This window comes from Emys orbicularis, chromosome 4 (assembly GCF_028017835.1).
Source record: "Emys orbicularis isolate rEmyOrb1 chromosome 4, rEmyOrb1.hap1, whole genome shotgun sequence".
NCBI lineage: Eukaryota > Metazoa > Chordata > Testudines > Emydidae > Emys > Emys orbicularis.
In genome coordinates, this window is record NC_088686.1 from 95,217,200 (window position 1) to 95,232,802 (window position 15,603).

Genomic DNA, 15,603 nt, shown 5'->3' on the forward strand with positions numbered 1-15,603 from the left:
CTGGCAATGTCAGTTACACAATAATTACAATGAATAACAGCAGGGGACGGGGGAGAAGGTTACTGTGACACGTTACACTTTTTATATTGTGAGGTAGTTGAACAGTTAACTTGTCATAAGTTGTATGTCATAAGACTGAATGAGAGAGTTCTCTTACAGGCATCAGAAATAGAGCTTTAAAAGGATGTTTGTCCAGAATTCCAAAACAGTTAGGATAACAAAATATAAATTCACATTTGAGGTGCTGGAGTGAAGCCCTCATCTTGGCAAGACACCCCTGGAATGTGCTTCATTTTGGGAACATGGGATACCTTAAGAAAATTCACCAACTTCTGCTGAAGAGTGCTTTAGATGCATAATTTCAAAAAATGCATTAACTTTTAAATAATTTGATACAAAAGCATTTTTTATATGCAGAACCAAAATTGTTTAGATTTAAATTTTAAATCACTGAACACATCTTTTGTGTATTCTCTAAGAAAACAATGTAAAACATTTTATAAGGCTTGGTCTACTGTGATGTTTGGGGTATCATCCAGACCAGTAAGGGATCCTCTCACCTCCTGTCTTGTAACTATGGATGCCATACTACCATGCTGTTATGGCTCAGAGCCTTGATACCAGTAGTCAGTCTACAAGCATAATGGTTTCATCCTGGCTTCTGAAGAGTGCTCTGAATGCAGAATTTTAAAAAATGCATTAATTTTTAAATAATTTGATACCAAAGCATTTTTCATATACACATCTGAAATTGTTTAGATTTTTAAATCACTGAGCAGATCTTTTATGTGTTCTGTATTTATAAACCCTGCAAAACTTTTGATTCAGATAATAGTACGGCTTTGGTCTGTCCTAAAGTTTGGCCTGTATAAATATTTTGATTAGGGAAGGTGATCTTTTTAACCAAAATACACCTCTACCCTGATATAACGCGACCTAATATAACACTAATTCGGATATAACGCGGTAAAGCAGTGCTCCGGGGGGGCGGGGCTGCGCACTCTGGCGGATCAAAGCAAGTTCGATATAATGCAGTTTCACCTGTAACGTGGTAAGATTTTTTTTTGGCTCCTGAGAACAGCGTTATATCGGGGTAGAGGTGTAGTTATATCAGTAAAAGTCCTAATGTGGACACAATGTTACCTGAAAGGTGCCTTATATACCGCTTTAGTTATAGCTATATCAGCTGGTATAAAGTACCTTTATAGCGGTAGAGCTGCATCCACACTAGGGAAGTTGTACTGCTTTAACTATACTGGTATAGCAACTTTCTAGAGTAAACAAGCTTTAAGAGTGCATGTAGGGTTCGAAGTGACAGTGAGTTGGGGGTCAATATTTCAGTCAGAGTTGGCCTCTCATCTTGTTTAAATCAAAGATGGCAACTAATTTAGTAGTTTTATTCCAGAATAAGGGTGCCTTTTCAGAGGGTACGTCCAGACTACCCACCATATCGGCGGGTAGCAATCGATTTATCGGGGATCAATATATCGCGTATCGTTAAGACGCGATATATCGATCCCCAAACGCGCTCCCCGTCGACTCCGGAACTCCACCGGAGCGAGCGGCGGTAGCGGAGTCTACGGGGGAGCCGCGGCCATCGATCCTGCACTGTGAGGACCCAAGGTAAATCGATCTAAGATACTTCGACTTCAGCTATGCTATTCACGTAGCTGAAGTTGCGTATCTTAGATCGATTCCCCCCCCAATGTAGACCAGCCCTGATTCAGTTTAACCCACTTTGAAAGTGGATTAAGTTTAACAGGAACAAGGCACTCTTATTCCAAAATAAGTGTCACACAAGGAGTTATATTCAGAAATAGCCAAAAGACTCTGAATTCACACAACACCTTATTCCAAATTAACTTTCAAGAGTAGACAATCCCTTAGTCCCCATTTTCTAGATTCAGAGCTCACCAAGCAGTTTTTCACAATTTGGTGTGATTGGCTCTTGTTCAGCTGACAAGATTCGGGTTTGTTGTGCAGGTCAGAATTGGAGAGTATTAACAAAACTGTGTGAGGAAGCTTATACCATATCTACCCACACCATACCTGGAAGGATCTATTGGTCCTGTACTTTCATGAGCACTTAATTATTCATAGCTTAAAAAAGAGGATTCCTCTGCCTTTACTTCTAAACTTTTATTGCTTAAATGATTTGACTCTACCACATAGCTGTATAACAAGGGTGAAGTACAATAAGATAAAGAGATGCAAATGTTTGTGCATTGCTGATGCATTATGCTTTGGCAAACCACATTCTGTCCCAGTTAATTTGTTTCATCACATGAAGCTATGCGATGGAATGTTAATGTCAGCACCCTCTTTATTTACACACTGTGGAAAAAAGGAGTAGTAATTAACACTTTGACACTCCCCCATTGATGTGTAATTGACTGTTTCAAAGGAGCACTGGTTCATAAGCTATTGCATGCAGTAAAATTACGTTTTCTATATTGCAGCTTTTTAGGACGGGTCAGTGACAATGCAGAAATTGCTCAATGATGCAGATTTTTTTATTACTACATTAAGGTTTTGACATATTGGTAATGAATAAATGTTTCCATAAAAATTATTTTTTTTTATAATTTTGATTTTGAAATGACGAATACCAGGACTGTCCTCATTTGAGAAAAATGTTATAGTTTTGTAAAACAAAACATAGTTTAGTGCAACCTAACATGGGCATCGTTGGTTTAATGAATTGTAGTATGAGAATAATTTTACTGAAAACTTTGACACTGGTACTTTGTATTAAAATGTAAAAGTATGACTAGAAACATCAATATGCACTTCCATTTTATGGACAAAAGAAAGCCTGCTGTTTGATAGCCACACTTTGTATATTGTAGATAGGGTAGAGCACAGCTACTGTTTGCATGAGTGTATTTGAAACATCAGAAAAGCTTACCGATGACTATAGAACTGTCTTAGTGCAAAAGAGGCCATCTTTTTCATACATTTTTCATACATTTGAATCTCCACAAATAACTTGCTTGTCTGTTCCTAGAAATAATTGCTGAAAATGCAGTTTTGCTGATTTTTGAAATATACAGAGAATTAATTTACAGTAAATGCTTTGCATCTATTATGTGTTATGCTCATCCACCAATATGATCCATACTATTCTTGCTTCCTTTCCTATATACAGGTTTAATCAGTAAATACCTTAAATCTGAAAATGTAGAGATTTTCAGTATATTTAATATATGCTAATTCTTGTAAAACTTACATTTTTCTTACTGAAAATTATTTTTAAATGGAAAAAAGGTAATCTATCTCCAATTTTAATAGCTTTCTCACTTCCTGGTGTTTGTTTGAACTGTCAGAAAATTATGTAAGGAATCTCTTTGTCTTGGCCAGGATTCTACACACACATAAAAGTAGTTTTGAATTACAATGGTAACAGCATTTTCTGGTTACATTTAATCTAAATCTTTTAAAAACTGGTTGTGGGGATAGAAAAGAATACAGAAATCTCTCAGGAACATTTGGCTATAGTTTTGTAAATAGCTTCATTTTAAATTTATTTTCCTGAATTTTTTTTAATTAGCTGTTTCCTCTTGATAGCAGTGATACTTTGAAATTATAAATATTAGTATGAATAACAAAGTAAAATTAATTATAAGTAGTAAGATTTGGCATCTAATAGAGTACTTCTGTTTTAATCTTGTTTTGGATTCAGTACTAACTAAAAATGAAACTAGTCTGTAAAAGCTATTCAATAAAGGCTCCTACAGGTGGCATCAGTTTGTTACAATTTGTTGTTTTATTAATGCTGATAACTTAGGCCAATAGTAGCATTATCTTGTGTCAACTTAATCACCCTAACATGTCCACATCTAATCTGGTGTTATCAGCAACCTTTCTTGCTTCAAAAAGTTAATCAGCATCTCATTTGCATTTGTTAATTAGGGTTAATGTGCACTAATTGATTTTTTGATGGTTGTAGATTTCCATTACACCCAGTTAGCTATAGTTGCTGGTGGTTCTTGTTCATTTGAGTTATGATGATCACATTTTTGTTGAATCTGTGCCAGATTGGGAGCCTGCATCATAATTATTGCTAATTAACACAACATGATGTCCTGTAATAATGTGCTTCCCTGATCTTTTATTAGGGTACAGATGTTATAAATTTCAAACTTAAATATTTACTGAGCAGTGTGAATATCTGTGTTGTTACACTGGATTAAAGTGACTGAAGTTAATTTTAATTAAACTTTATGCAGATTCTAGAATTTAGCCCCCAAAACTTGATTGGTTGAATAAGAATATCTAGATAAGGTGCGACAGTTGGGGAAGGCCATATATAGGCCTTGCTTGAGGAAGAAAGGATGGTTTAGTTCTTACGGCTTGGTCTGGGATTCATGAGATCCTGGTTCAGTTCCCTGCTCTGACAGACTTTCTGTGTGAAGGACCTTAGAAAGTCATGTTAAACTCTGTGCCTGTGTCCCCATCCGTAAGATGAGCACAGTAGCACTTTCCTACATCACAGGAGTGTTGTAAATATAATACACTGACAATTGACACAAGTTGTGCTATGGTGGTGGGGGTTATATAAGTACCTATATATAGGTATGTTTCCATTTCCTTTACTATTTTTTTCATTTCTGCATGTCAGGAAATATATTGCCACTAGGTGTCCTGTGTTGTTATCTGAAGTTTGAGAGGAGTCCCCTGTTAAGGCTAATATATTTTCTCAACAGGATATATTTCTATAAAAAAAAAAAAATCTCTGCTTTTAGTAATGAGCATTATCAAGAGAGAAGTTGTTTTCAAGGAGCCACCTTCCGTTTTAGTCTTAGCCACAGGGTATATGTATACTGGAAGAGGACCAAGGGGAATGTGAGTTCAGGATATTGTAGCAGTGGGAGGGGGCTTGGGCACCATTAGGGTCATTTGGGTTTCTCTGTTCCACTGTGCTTCTCTTCTGTCTGGTGATGCACTTTGAACTAATTTTGTCTCTCTTCCCCCCCCCCCCCCTCTTTCCCCCCCCATCCTCTGACATTCTGCTGTAACTGATTTGGAATATCTAAATTCTGTTACATCTCAAGGAGATGGGAGCTGACTGTTCACTAGTTGATCAAGACCCAAGATTTTGCTGTTTTTCTGCATTTTTCTGCACTTTCGGTGCCAGCAACTGGGTCCAGAAAAACCTAAAAGCAAATTGGGTGTTTTTGTAAAGCACAAGGTAGATGCAGGAATGTTGATAAAGCCAGATAGGGAACATTTACTCAAATGATGTAAAGTGAATTTGAAATTATTCTGAGGCATATGTAGTAGAAAGAATGTGGAAAATAGTTAAACTTGTTTATCAAATTATAATTCATACCCTATCAATGCTCTGTTGTGCAGGCTTGTTACATGAGCAGAATATGGCAAAAATGAGACTACTTACTTTTATGGGAATGGCAGTGGAAAACAAAGAAATCTCATTTGACACAATGCAGCAGGAACTTCAGATTGGAGCAGATGATGTAGAAGCATTTGTCATTGATGGTAAGAAGAGTTAGCATGCTTATATTTTACACACTTTTTTCATGAGGACTATTTGTTTTTATTCTAAAACTAATTCCTTGTTTTAGGATTTTTTAGAACAGATGTGATTTCGGTCTTACATGAGTGTCAGATGTTTAACACACACAAGCTGAGTACACCATTCTTATAATACAGATACTTAGTTATCTTTAAGAGAAAATTACATGCAGTTTGCCAAATTGGGTACACAGCTCTATAGAATATTAGAATTTAAGTAATGAAAAGGTACTGCTTGTTTTAATGTAGACTTGTCTGTCAAGCCACATGTGGTTTAAACCCTCCCCCCAATTTGTATTTCTAAATTTATGTAAAAAATCATGTGTGAAACATCATATTTAAAGACTTGGCCAACTGTTGACTTTTGAGAAGTGTTTTCTTTTCAGTGACAGGAATTGTATTTCAAATAATCATTTATAGAACTAATAAATTGTTTGCAGGTTTAATTTGTCATCTGTTTTTGCTTGCTGTCTTTAAAACAGGATGTGTTTTGTAGGGGAGAACAGTTCATAAACTGTACAGGATATTGCTTTAATAGATTGGCACCAAACCATAGGAATTCATGGATGACCTTGTTACATCACTTTGCTTTTCTGCCTACCAGATTATTTTGCTGTAACATCCAGCAAGTTATTACTTGTATATATTTACATGAATTTGAGTTTAAAGATGCTTATACTATTTTATGTCCTTGCTGTCTCTTGAAAATATCACTCAAATCGTTTTCCTTTTTACAGCTGTAAAGACAAAGATGGTGAACTGCAAAATTGATCAGACACAGAGAAAAGTAGTTGTCAGGTAAGACTTAATTCTTTGCGGCATTTTGTAGAACAATTTAATGTGTTCTAATTATTTCATTTAATATATCTGTTTAATATTTTAACTAGAAGCAAGGTATTGTTCCTATCAGTTGCCTGTAGTTAAATAGTTGCTATTTATCATAATTTTATTAAAGCTCAGATTGAATGTGATTAGCTTATTTAATAAGAGAGTCCTATTTTCCAGCACATTTCATTTAATGACCTAACAGTGGCAAGAATACTAATGACTTTTGCTGCTTTAAATACTTGGGGAAGGATACAGTGTGGGTATGGTGAAGCCTTTTATAGAGAGACTAAAAATAGCAAAAATGCTGTCTTAATCCCTTTTTCAATTTTGTTTTACTTTTATAGTAACAGCACACATCGGACTTTTGGAAAGCAGCAGTGGCAACAACTGTATGACACACTTAACTCCTGGAAACAAAATTTGAATCACGTGAAAAACAGTCTCCTCAGTCTTTCTGATACCTGAATATTGCGGTTTTTTTGTTTGCCTCAGAGCAGATTCCAAAAACATTCAAAACTTCATTTTGACAACTTTTGAAGTTTTTTTGTCTCCAAAATATGTGTAATTGGTTTTAAGAAATTAAAGACTCAACTATGAGCTACAAAAGCAATAAAAGTAAAATGGGAAAACACCTTGAGTTCATTAATACATTTTTAGCAATAATGAATAATGATCATATTGGCTATGCATTAATTCATTTTGGTTCTCTCAATTTTAATCCTTTCTTTGAGGGGGAGGGAGGGAAGAGAGAAGCAGTAGGATGATGATTCAAGTAATTCTAAAGTGAGTGGAAATGGAAAAGAGAAATAATTATCAGCTGGATAGAGAAAAATTAAATCTTTATGAAATTGCCACCCTATTATCTCTGTAAATGATACATTTAATGACTTGCCTTTTAAGAGGCAATATTTATTCTAAAATTCCGATTGTATCTATATGTACTTAGTACGATATTTTAAAAAATTAGCTCCTTTTTAAGATCTGATACATGTAAACAGCAGACTTTCTTATTCCTGTGCCAGTTAGTGAGTCATAAAGGTTTGAAGGGACCATTCCATTCTGAGACATCATTTGTCGCTTTTGTTTGATAGTTGTGCTAGTGCCCATTCTGGCGGAGAAATTAGGAAGTCCTGCAGCTAAGATTTTTCAACATCTGAAGGAGGTACAGTTGTTAAATACATCACAAATTACACTTAACAGACATACTTATAACACTTGTTTTAAATTTTTAACTTCTAGCAAAAATTTTGTAACAACTTGCAAGGACTTTAATTGCAGAAATGTAGGGAATCTATTTTCTTTTAATACAATTACATCAAAATACTAGGGGGGGAATCGGCGAGTTTGCAGTCTAGAGTTACCCACAAAATAGAATATGCACCTCTTTACTTCCAGTGGAAGATTTCTACAAATCTTTCTATGATATCCATATTCAGAGATTGAATTATTTTTCTGTTTTGTCCCCTACCGCAGCTTTTTCTAGACTGTCTTCATATTTCCTTTTTCTAGATCGGTGGAGCCTTTCTAAATTCAAAAACTTTTCAGTGTCATTGATTTGACTTTTTATAAAGAAGTTATGAGAATCACAATTCTGCTCTTCCTTGCTGAGTAAACTTTCACTTGAGATTGGTGTATCTACATTGGAAGCCAGATGGGAAAGCTTCTGCTGGTGGCATGATACAGTAACTCCTGCTTTGACCTAAGAGAATAAAATGTAGTACTATAAATGCATTAAACTCAGAATAACTTGATATATCTAGAGATCCATTGCAAATTATTGAATTTTGAAGATTAGCAAGTAAGGAGGAAACAGACATGATTGACAGTGAGGATAATGCATTGCAAAACTAATTTCATTTAGTTTGACAAGCGTAGTTTAGTTTTAATTCTGCTTCATAATGTATTAGTAAATGTACTGTATCCTATAAAAATAATGAAGTCTTAATTTGAGACTTAAATACAGAATATTCTCTGAGAATTGGGGAGAGACTGCCGATTTTGGATTAAGTATGCAGTTTAGCAAAGTATTTGCTAACATACATTATGCCAGTTGGAGATATTTTTATGTAGTGATGCCTGTCACAATTTAAAAATATTCTTCATTCTTCAGCTGACAGTCAGTGAGGAAAAAATGAGCCTCGTGTTGTTAAGAGCTCTTTTTGCTCTTCATTTAGTTTTTTGGATGGTTGTGTTTACCATTTTATAGAGACACTCACATCTGATCGAATCAAGCATGTACAGTGTTTTCTGGATCCAGCACTGACAGATGATAAAATAAGTGATCAAAGTTATATCTTCGGACAATATAGGTATCTGTAATAAACCTTTTCACTTTCCCCTAAGAAAAAAAACTGCAAGAATTTTTTAAAATAAGTTATTTGCTCCCTTGAATTATGCACTCCATTCTACCTTCTACCAAAACAAAACAATGGTAAACCCTAAGGTTAAATTTAATAGAAGTAAAGCTGCAGTATACTTTTTTTAGCTTTTAGCTTTTGTTTTCTCCCTTCTGAGGACTGCTACTACTAATGGAGTAGGAAAGTGGAATCAGCCATTAGAAACTTGGCATTTTTCCAATATACTACTTGTGTTCAAACTGCTTACTTTCAGTTTTAAAGTGACATAGAATGGAAATAGTGTCCTAGTTACTCTGGCTGTGGATAATTACTAGAGCAAACCAACTCTTTGCACAGCACACGTGTTACACATAGATGCAGCTGGTTTGGTGTGGGGACATTTTATTGGTCCACGGCTCACCTTTCAGACATAATATAATGAATTAACAAATATTTCAACTGCTTGTCAGATTATTACCACTGAGTGGTACTTTGAAACTACATTTCCAAGAACTGCAATTCTGTTACGTGAGTCCTTGACACACAGGGTCTCAAGGAGTTGGCTCCATGCACAAGTTGTCCAGCTGACTGAAGATGCATCTAGCACTTTTTGACTATTAGGGTCATTTTTCAGCTACAGGCAGAGGGAGTATCTCTTGAAGCTGTAAGGACACTGACTCCACACCACTTTGTTAAAATAATTATGAAAAATAAAAATACGTATCTAAGGCCTAACCTCCTACAAGACCCATTATGTCATTGTGTTTTTATAACCATTTTTGCATTTTAAAAGGAATATTGTATGTTTCAACTGTACACTAAAATAAGAGTAATTTATCTCAAGATGGAGTATGGAAAAATATAATAGTTATTTCTTTTATGGCCAAATGGTGTTCCACACTTCTACCCCTAGTAAGGTCCAAAATGTAACGAAACTGTTGCAGTTCCACTATGTGGGCTGCCATGCAGAGAGACTGCACTATATGTAAGACAATGAATGGTGGATCTGGCTCTTCTCCACAGGCCTGGAAGACTGTGGGCAAGCTGTCCATTGCCAATGCTTCCACCAGCCAGAATTCCCATTTAGGGGATGCATGGAACTATACCTGCACCTTCATGTTAGATTGGCGGGAGGAGAATTGTTTTTGCACTTGGCATTGCTAGTAAGGTTCCCATGTGCAAGGCCATTTACTAGGGTTTTAGTCCAAGAGGGACCAGCATTTGAGCCCTGGAGAATAAATTGCAGTAGGTAGTATGAGTAGAGGCTCATAGATTCAATACAGATATGTTACAATGTGTTTGAAATACTGGATAGCTATGTGAATCCCCTCCATTGGATTAAAAATTTGTATCCTTTAGGCTTTTAAATGTTAAAGGATCAGAAATGCTTTAAAACTGCAGATTTCTGTACCCCAGGTTGGTTGATTCTAATGAGTGTCTTGCATTGCTGTGTCAGTCTTAGTGACAAATAGAACAAATGCTATTAAGCTCAACAGGAACGTGTTATTGATAGAAGCCATCATTAAGAGAATGTTAATGTTACGCATTTAAGCACTCGGGTCAGCAAATGAGTTAAAGATGCTCATGCAACCTTAACTCTGCACTTGTGCATATGCATTCTGATTGCAAGCACAGTGTATGGATGCTTAATACATGGTTATATACAATTCCTTGATTTCCTCCCCCCATAATCTTAGGTGCACTTGTGTAGTATCTTGTACTATTTTTGTCATTCGTGTATATCCTATTTTCCATGTTATTGTGGTCCAGGTCATCCTTGACTTAGACTTTTATATGGTACATTCTTGCCTGTCTTATCCAAATACATGGCTTATTTAGTCAGCAGCCATATCTTATACAATTTTTTTCAACCACTACACATACATCCTTGCATATAATTCATGGGGGTCAGGTAGTTATGAAATATCTCAAGTATCCCAGCAAATTTTCTCTATTGCTGTTATATCTAGTTTGCAGTATGCTTTGTGAAAATGGTACAATGATGTACTCCACTTCTGATAGAAATGACTACTGGACTATGGCTGGCACACACAGTACTACAAAATACCACAAATGTATGTAAGGGCTAGTCTACACTAGAAGCACTATGGCGCATCTGAAGAGGACGCTTTATGCCAGTGGGCGAGATCTCTCCCATCAGCATAATAAAACCACCTCCGTGAGAGGCAGTAACTGTATCGGCAGGAGAAGCTCTCCACTGACAGCGCTGTCCACGCCGGTGCTTAGATTGGTGTAACTTACGTTATTTGGGGGGGTGGCTTATTTACAACTCTGAGTGACCTAAGTTATACCAACATAAGTGGTAGTGTGTATAAGCCCTAAGGTTGTAGAAAAGCTGTATGTATTGTATTTGAGACAGTCTAATTAAATGATCATATATTATTATAATGCATAAGTACAAGGGCCAGAATTAAGGTTTTACCTTTGTAATTTCCTGGTTTATGACTGTTTAACTATCCAACTTTAATAGCCTCTATTTTTTCTAGGTTTACTTTAAAAAAAAAAAAAAATCTATATTGCAGAAATGACTACATCACCAGAGGGTCTGATCCCATGCACCTTAGGAGGTCTTCAGGAGAGAGCCGCTCTCCTTGTAGACCTTAGTTGTGCAGCTTTTACCTTTCAAGATGCAGTGAATGAGACATGTCTCATAATTATTAACTGGAGCAGGAAATGTTTCAGAATTAAAGGGCTCAACTAAATAAAAAAATACCCCCTAGCTTTCCTTTTTTCCCCCCCCCCCCAGATGAATGTATTTAGTCTGAGCTAGAATACAATTTATTCAGCGTGCTGTAGAACATAATTGGTACAGTAGTCTATATGATAGCAATATAAGTTGTTAGTGATCAAGAACACCTCTTAACTATTTTTAATCCTCCAGCTCCCCTTCTTTATGCCTATAAAAGTTATAGTCTTGAGGAAATAACTTACTACAATTGTAATACCAAAACAAATGGGAAGAGGCAGAAGCAAAATCCCAGACTGGGGCTTTATAGATTCAACACTTTGAAATGCACCTGAAGTCAGCAAGCTGCACTGGTTATGTCTCTCATATGTCTAATCCACAAAGGTAAGCGGCTACGTTCTCCCCCAGTGGAAGTCTTTGCTTGGTTTTCATGAATAGCCCTAGATAGACCACAGTTCAGTAGTGTAGTCTAGAAGTGACAAAAGTGTGTATAAATGCAGTCAGAGGTGTGTATGTTAAAGGAAATGCTGCAACCTCTTGTCTAGCTGTAGCTAAGACATGTTGGTCTACTATTTTAACTAAGGGCAGAAATAGCATTTCCACTCGTTAAAAGGAATGGATATAATCCCTGCCAATTTATCCAGGTGCTTCTCCCTACCACTCAGCATTAACTTCAGCTCATCGTTATCCTTATTCCTGTGTCTTTCACATGTGGAAAGAGCAAACACATTGGAACCTGAGTTAGGCAAAAGAGAGATCTGAGTATCATGAGCATATTGCTGCGCATGCAGCCTAAAACAACTCAACTTTCACCGGTGGCCTCATGTTTGTTGAAAAAGAATACTGATAACATGGAAGTAGTGTTTTGGGAGGCTGCAGAGTTGTTCAATACAACCCTTTGAGATTTATCCAAAAGGAAGGAATAGTGCTACTTAGAGAACAGGTGAGCCAATGGTATTGAAATGGTGCTGAAATAGTATTGAAAGTGATCCAATAAAATCAGTAGACCTCTAACCTTGGTCTATCAGATGAAGATATCAGTATAATTATCTCTACATAACCAGACCAATAGGATCCAGCTGACTGCCCACCATCTTCTCAGTAATCATTTCCAAAATGGAAGGTCCAAGATGGTTAATTCACAAGTTGTCACCAAAAAAAATCACCCTTGAAGGTATGTTTAATATTGTGCCTTAGAACTTGTCTCTTTGAGACAGAAACCAGACTCAGCCCTTTTCTTCAGGTTTTTGCATACAGTGTTATGTACCACAGAGATCTCCAAAATGCAACATGAAACATGGCTAGTTTAATCTTATATGACAAATTGACCCTAGAGAATGACAAGTTTCCTCTTTTAATTCTCTGCTTATGCATACATTGATGTATACCAATGTGAATATTCTGCCTTATCAAACAAAGATGATGATAATGAACAAATTCAAAAGCAATGAGCAATATATATTTTATTGCAGCATAGAACAAACTAGCTAACAGATATTGCAATTCATATATATTCTGAATTATTTTCTTAGATAAGTAAACAAAAGGAACATAATATGCTTGTCTTCCTATATTGTAGGTGATCATTTTTATTGAGGTACATAATGAACTACCTCACCCTCTCCTCCCAAAACAGACTGGCTAGCATCTGCTTGATTTATATGCTGTGACTTTTTCCTGCTGTTTTCTATCAACATTAATTGTGAAAAATGGTGCCATGTTGCCCTCTTGATATTATTTTGGAGATCGACTAGGTCTTAAAGCATCCAGATGCATACAGTTCTACACATATCTGTGGAATTAGCTCACCAAGGTCTGCTCGGCAATATTTTTAATTGACTTACATGTTCTGTGGGAAAAGAAGAATCATAAAAAGTCTTTGCTATTGCATTCCATTCTTCACTGGGATCTCTCTTGGGACCTCGATGGATACTTGAGGTATTCAAAGTGTCAGCAACTCTGTTAATACTGGTAGAATCTGATTGACAAAAAGGAAATGGTAACAACTGCAATTCATTTTCTAGGCACTAATTTTAGAGTGACTAAACTTCTGGTTTATCTCTGATCTTAAGAATCACAAGTGTTTGTTTTAAATCACAGAATTTTTGTTTTGATTTTACCTCATTTATACTTTGTTTTTCTACACTGTGATCTTACTGCCAGAAATTCTGTTTCAGTAGAAGAGCAGCAAGAATGATTTTTTCAATAAAGTTTCCATTTTAATAAAAAATACTGTTTACCATCATTTCATTTATATAATGCATTACAAAAAGTCCCAGTATGAAAATAAAAAGATATTTTTGGTAAATAATTGGAATGAAGAGGAAGTTACTCACCTTGTGCAGTAACAATAGTTCTTTGAGATGTGTGTCCCTAAAGGTGCTCCATGGCAGCTGCTCTTGCATCCCTGCGCTGCTGATAGAACTTTGGTAGCAGTGTTCATTCACCCCGCATATGTGCTGTCCCCTCCTCATACTCTGCCAGGAGGCTAACCAGCACGCCTGGGTGAATCCCCCTCAGTTCCTTCTCTACCACAGAGTCCTTGACAAGAACTGCTAAGTAAGGGGAGGAGGGTGGGTCATGGAGCATCCCTAGGGACACAGATCTCAAAGAACCATCTTTACTGCACATGGTGAGTAACTTCCTCTTCTTTGAGTAGTGTCCGTATGGGTGCTCCACTGTAGGTGACTCCTGAGCAGTATCCCTAATGGGAAGCTGGGATTTTGGAGCTGTTATGGATGACAATACTGCGGAGCCAAAGACAGCGTTGGAAGCAGACTCCGCAGTAATCATAGAGTGTTCTGAGAAGGTATGCGCAGACTCTCAGGTTGTTGCCATGCAGATTTCTGAGATGGGGACATTCTTGAGGAAGGTGACAGAGGAGGAAACAAATCTTGTGGAGTGTGTGTGGATTCCGGATGGAGATACTATGTTGTGACCCTGATAGTGTCTGATACAATTCGAGACCCATTTGGAGAGTCTCTGGGCCGATATCATTGCACCATTAGACCTTTCCGTAATGGAAAGGAAAAGCTTAGATTTCCTAAAGGCCTTTGTCCTGGCCAGGTAAAAGGCCAGGGCTCTCCTAACATCTAGGGTGTGCAGTATAGCCTCTTGTTATCGCAGTGAGGATTAGGGTAAAAGGATGGGAGGTGAATCAGTTGGTTTATATGAAAAGATGAGGTCATCTTGGGGATGAACTTTGGGTGCGGTCTGAAAGTAACCTTGTCCCGAAATAATATTGTATAAGGGGGTGGGGGGTGCCATTAGTGCTGCTATCTCCCCTATTTGCCTTGCTGAGGTGATCGCCACCAGGAGCACTGTCTTCTTAGGCAGGTATGTGAGCTAACAAGTGGCCATGGGTTCAAAGGGTGGCCTAGTCAGGCTCTTTAGCATTACATTGAGGGAGGAGCGCTCTCACTCAGAGAGAGTCGAGATTGGCTCCTATGAACTCTAATCTCTGTACTGAGGTTAACATTTATTTTTGGACGTTGATTTGTAGGCCCAGGCTTCTGAACAAGCCCATAGTCATATGGGTAACCTGCAGAGCTTGATCGAAGGAACGAGCCCTGAGGAGGCAGTTGTCTAAATGGGGCAGATGATGATTCCCTGGAAATGAAGATAAGCTGCCACTACAATGAGGACCTTGGAGAACACTCTTGGAGCCGATGATAGCCCGAAAAGGAGTACCCTGTACTGGTAGTTGTCCTTTCTTGGGGTAAATATGAGGAACTATCTGTGGGATGGTAAGATTGAAATAAGCATCCTGAAAGTCGAGGGGTAAAAAAGTCTCCCTGTTCCAAAGCTGGAATAATCGCTGTTAGAATGACCATCTTGAATTTTTGAGCCTTGGCAAACTTGTTGAGTGCTCTGAAGTCCCGTATGGATCTCCAACCCCACTTTTTCTTGATTATTAGGAAGTAACGAGAGTAAAAACCTTTGCCTCCTACTTGCTGAGGTACTGGTTCTCTGGCTCCTACACAGAGAAGGTGATCTATCTCTTGTCACAATAGACTCTCATGAGGCAGGTCCCTGAAGAGGGACGGGGAAAGGTGTTGCGGGGGCAGAGGAAGGGAGGTGAAATGAATGGAATACCCATTGAGGATGATCTCTAGCACCAATTTGTCAGATGTTATCCAATCCCAGGTGCTGTGGAACAGAGCAAGGTGGCACCCAAAGGGATGTGACGGGTTGTTT

At 37.4% G+C, this 15,603-nt stretch overlaps 2 protein-coding genes across 3 annotated transcripts in view; one reads left to right on the forward strand and one right to left on the reverse strand.

The window, feature by feature from the left end:
* EIF3M (eukaryotic translation initiation factor 3 subunit M) overlaps positions 1-6,993 on the forward strand; it is a 28,449-nt gene extending 21,456 nt beyond the window's left edge. For both annotated transcript variants that reach the window (XM_065402711.1, XM_065402712.1), the window contains 3 exons: positions 5,356-5,499; positions 6,273-6,333; positions 6,708-6,993. In XM_065402711.1, coding sequence (XP_065258783.1) covers positions 5,356-5,499; positions 6,273-6,333; positions 6,708-6,828 — 326 coding nt within the window. In that variant the 3' untranslated portion in view covers positions 6,829-6,993. The remainder of the gene's footprint in view (positions 1-5,355; positions 5,500-6,272; positions 6,334-6,707) is intronic.
* Positions 6,994-7,807: 814 nt separating this feature from the next.
* The window catches only part of CCDC73 (coiled-coil domain containing 73), a 66,255-nt gene continuing 58,459 nt past the window's right edge, over positions 7,808-15,603 (reverse strand). Inside the window, exons 13-14 of the mRNA XM_065403327.1 lie at positions 13,251-13,384; positions 7,808-8,062 (exon numbers count right to left, since the gene is read on the reverse strand). Coding sequence (XP_065259399.1) covers positions 7,808-8,062; positions 13,251-13,384 — 389 coding nt within the window. The remainder of the gene's footprint in view (positions 8,063-13,250; positions 13,385-15,603) is intronic.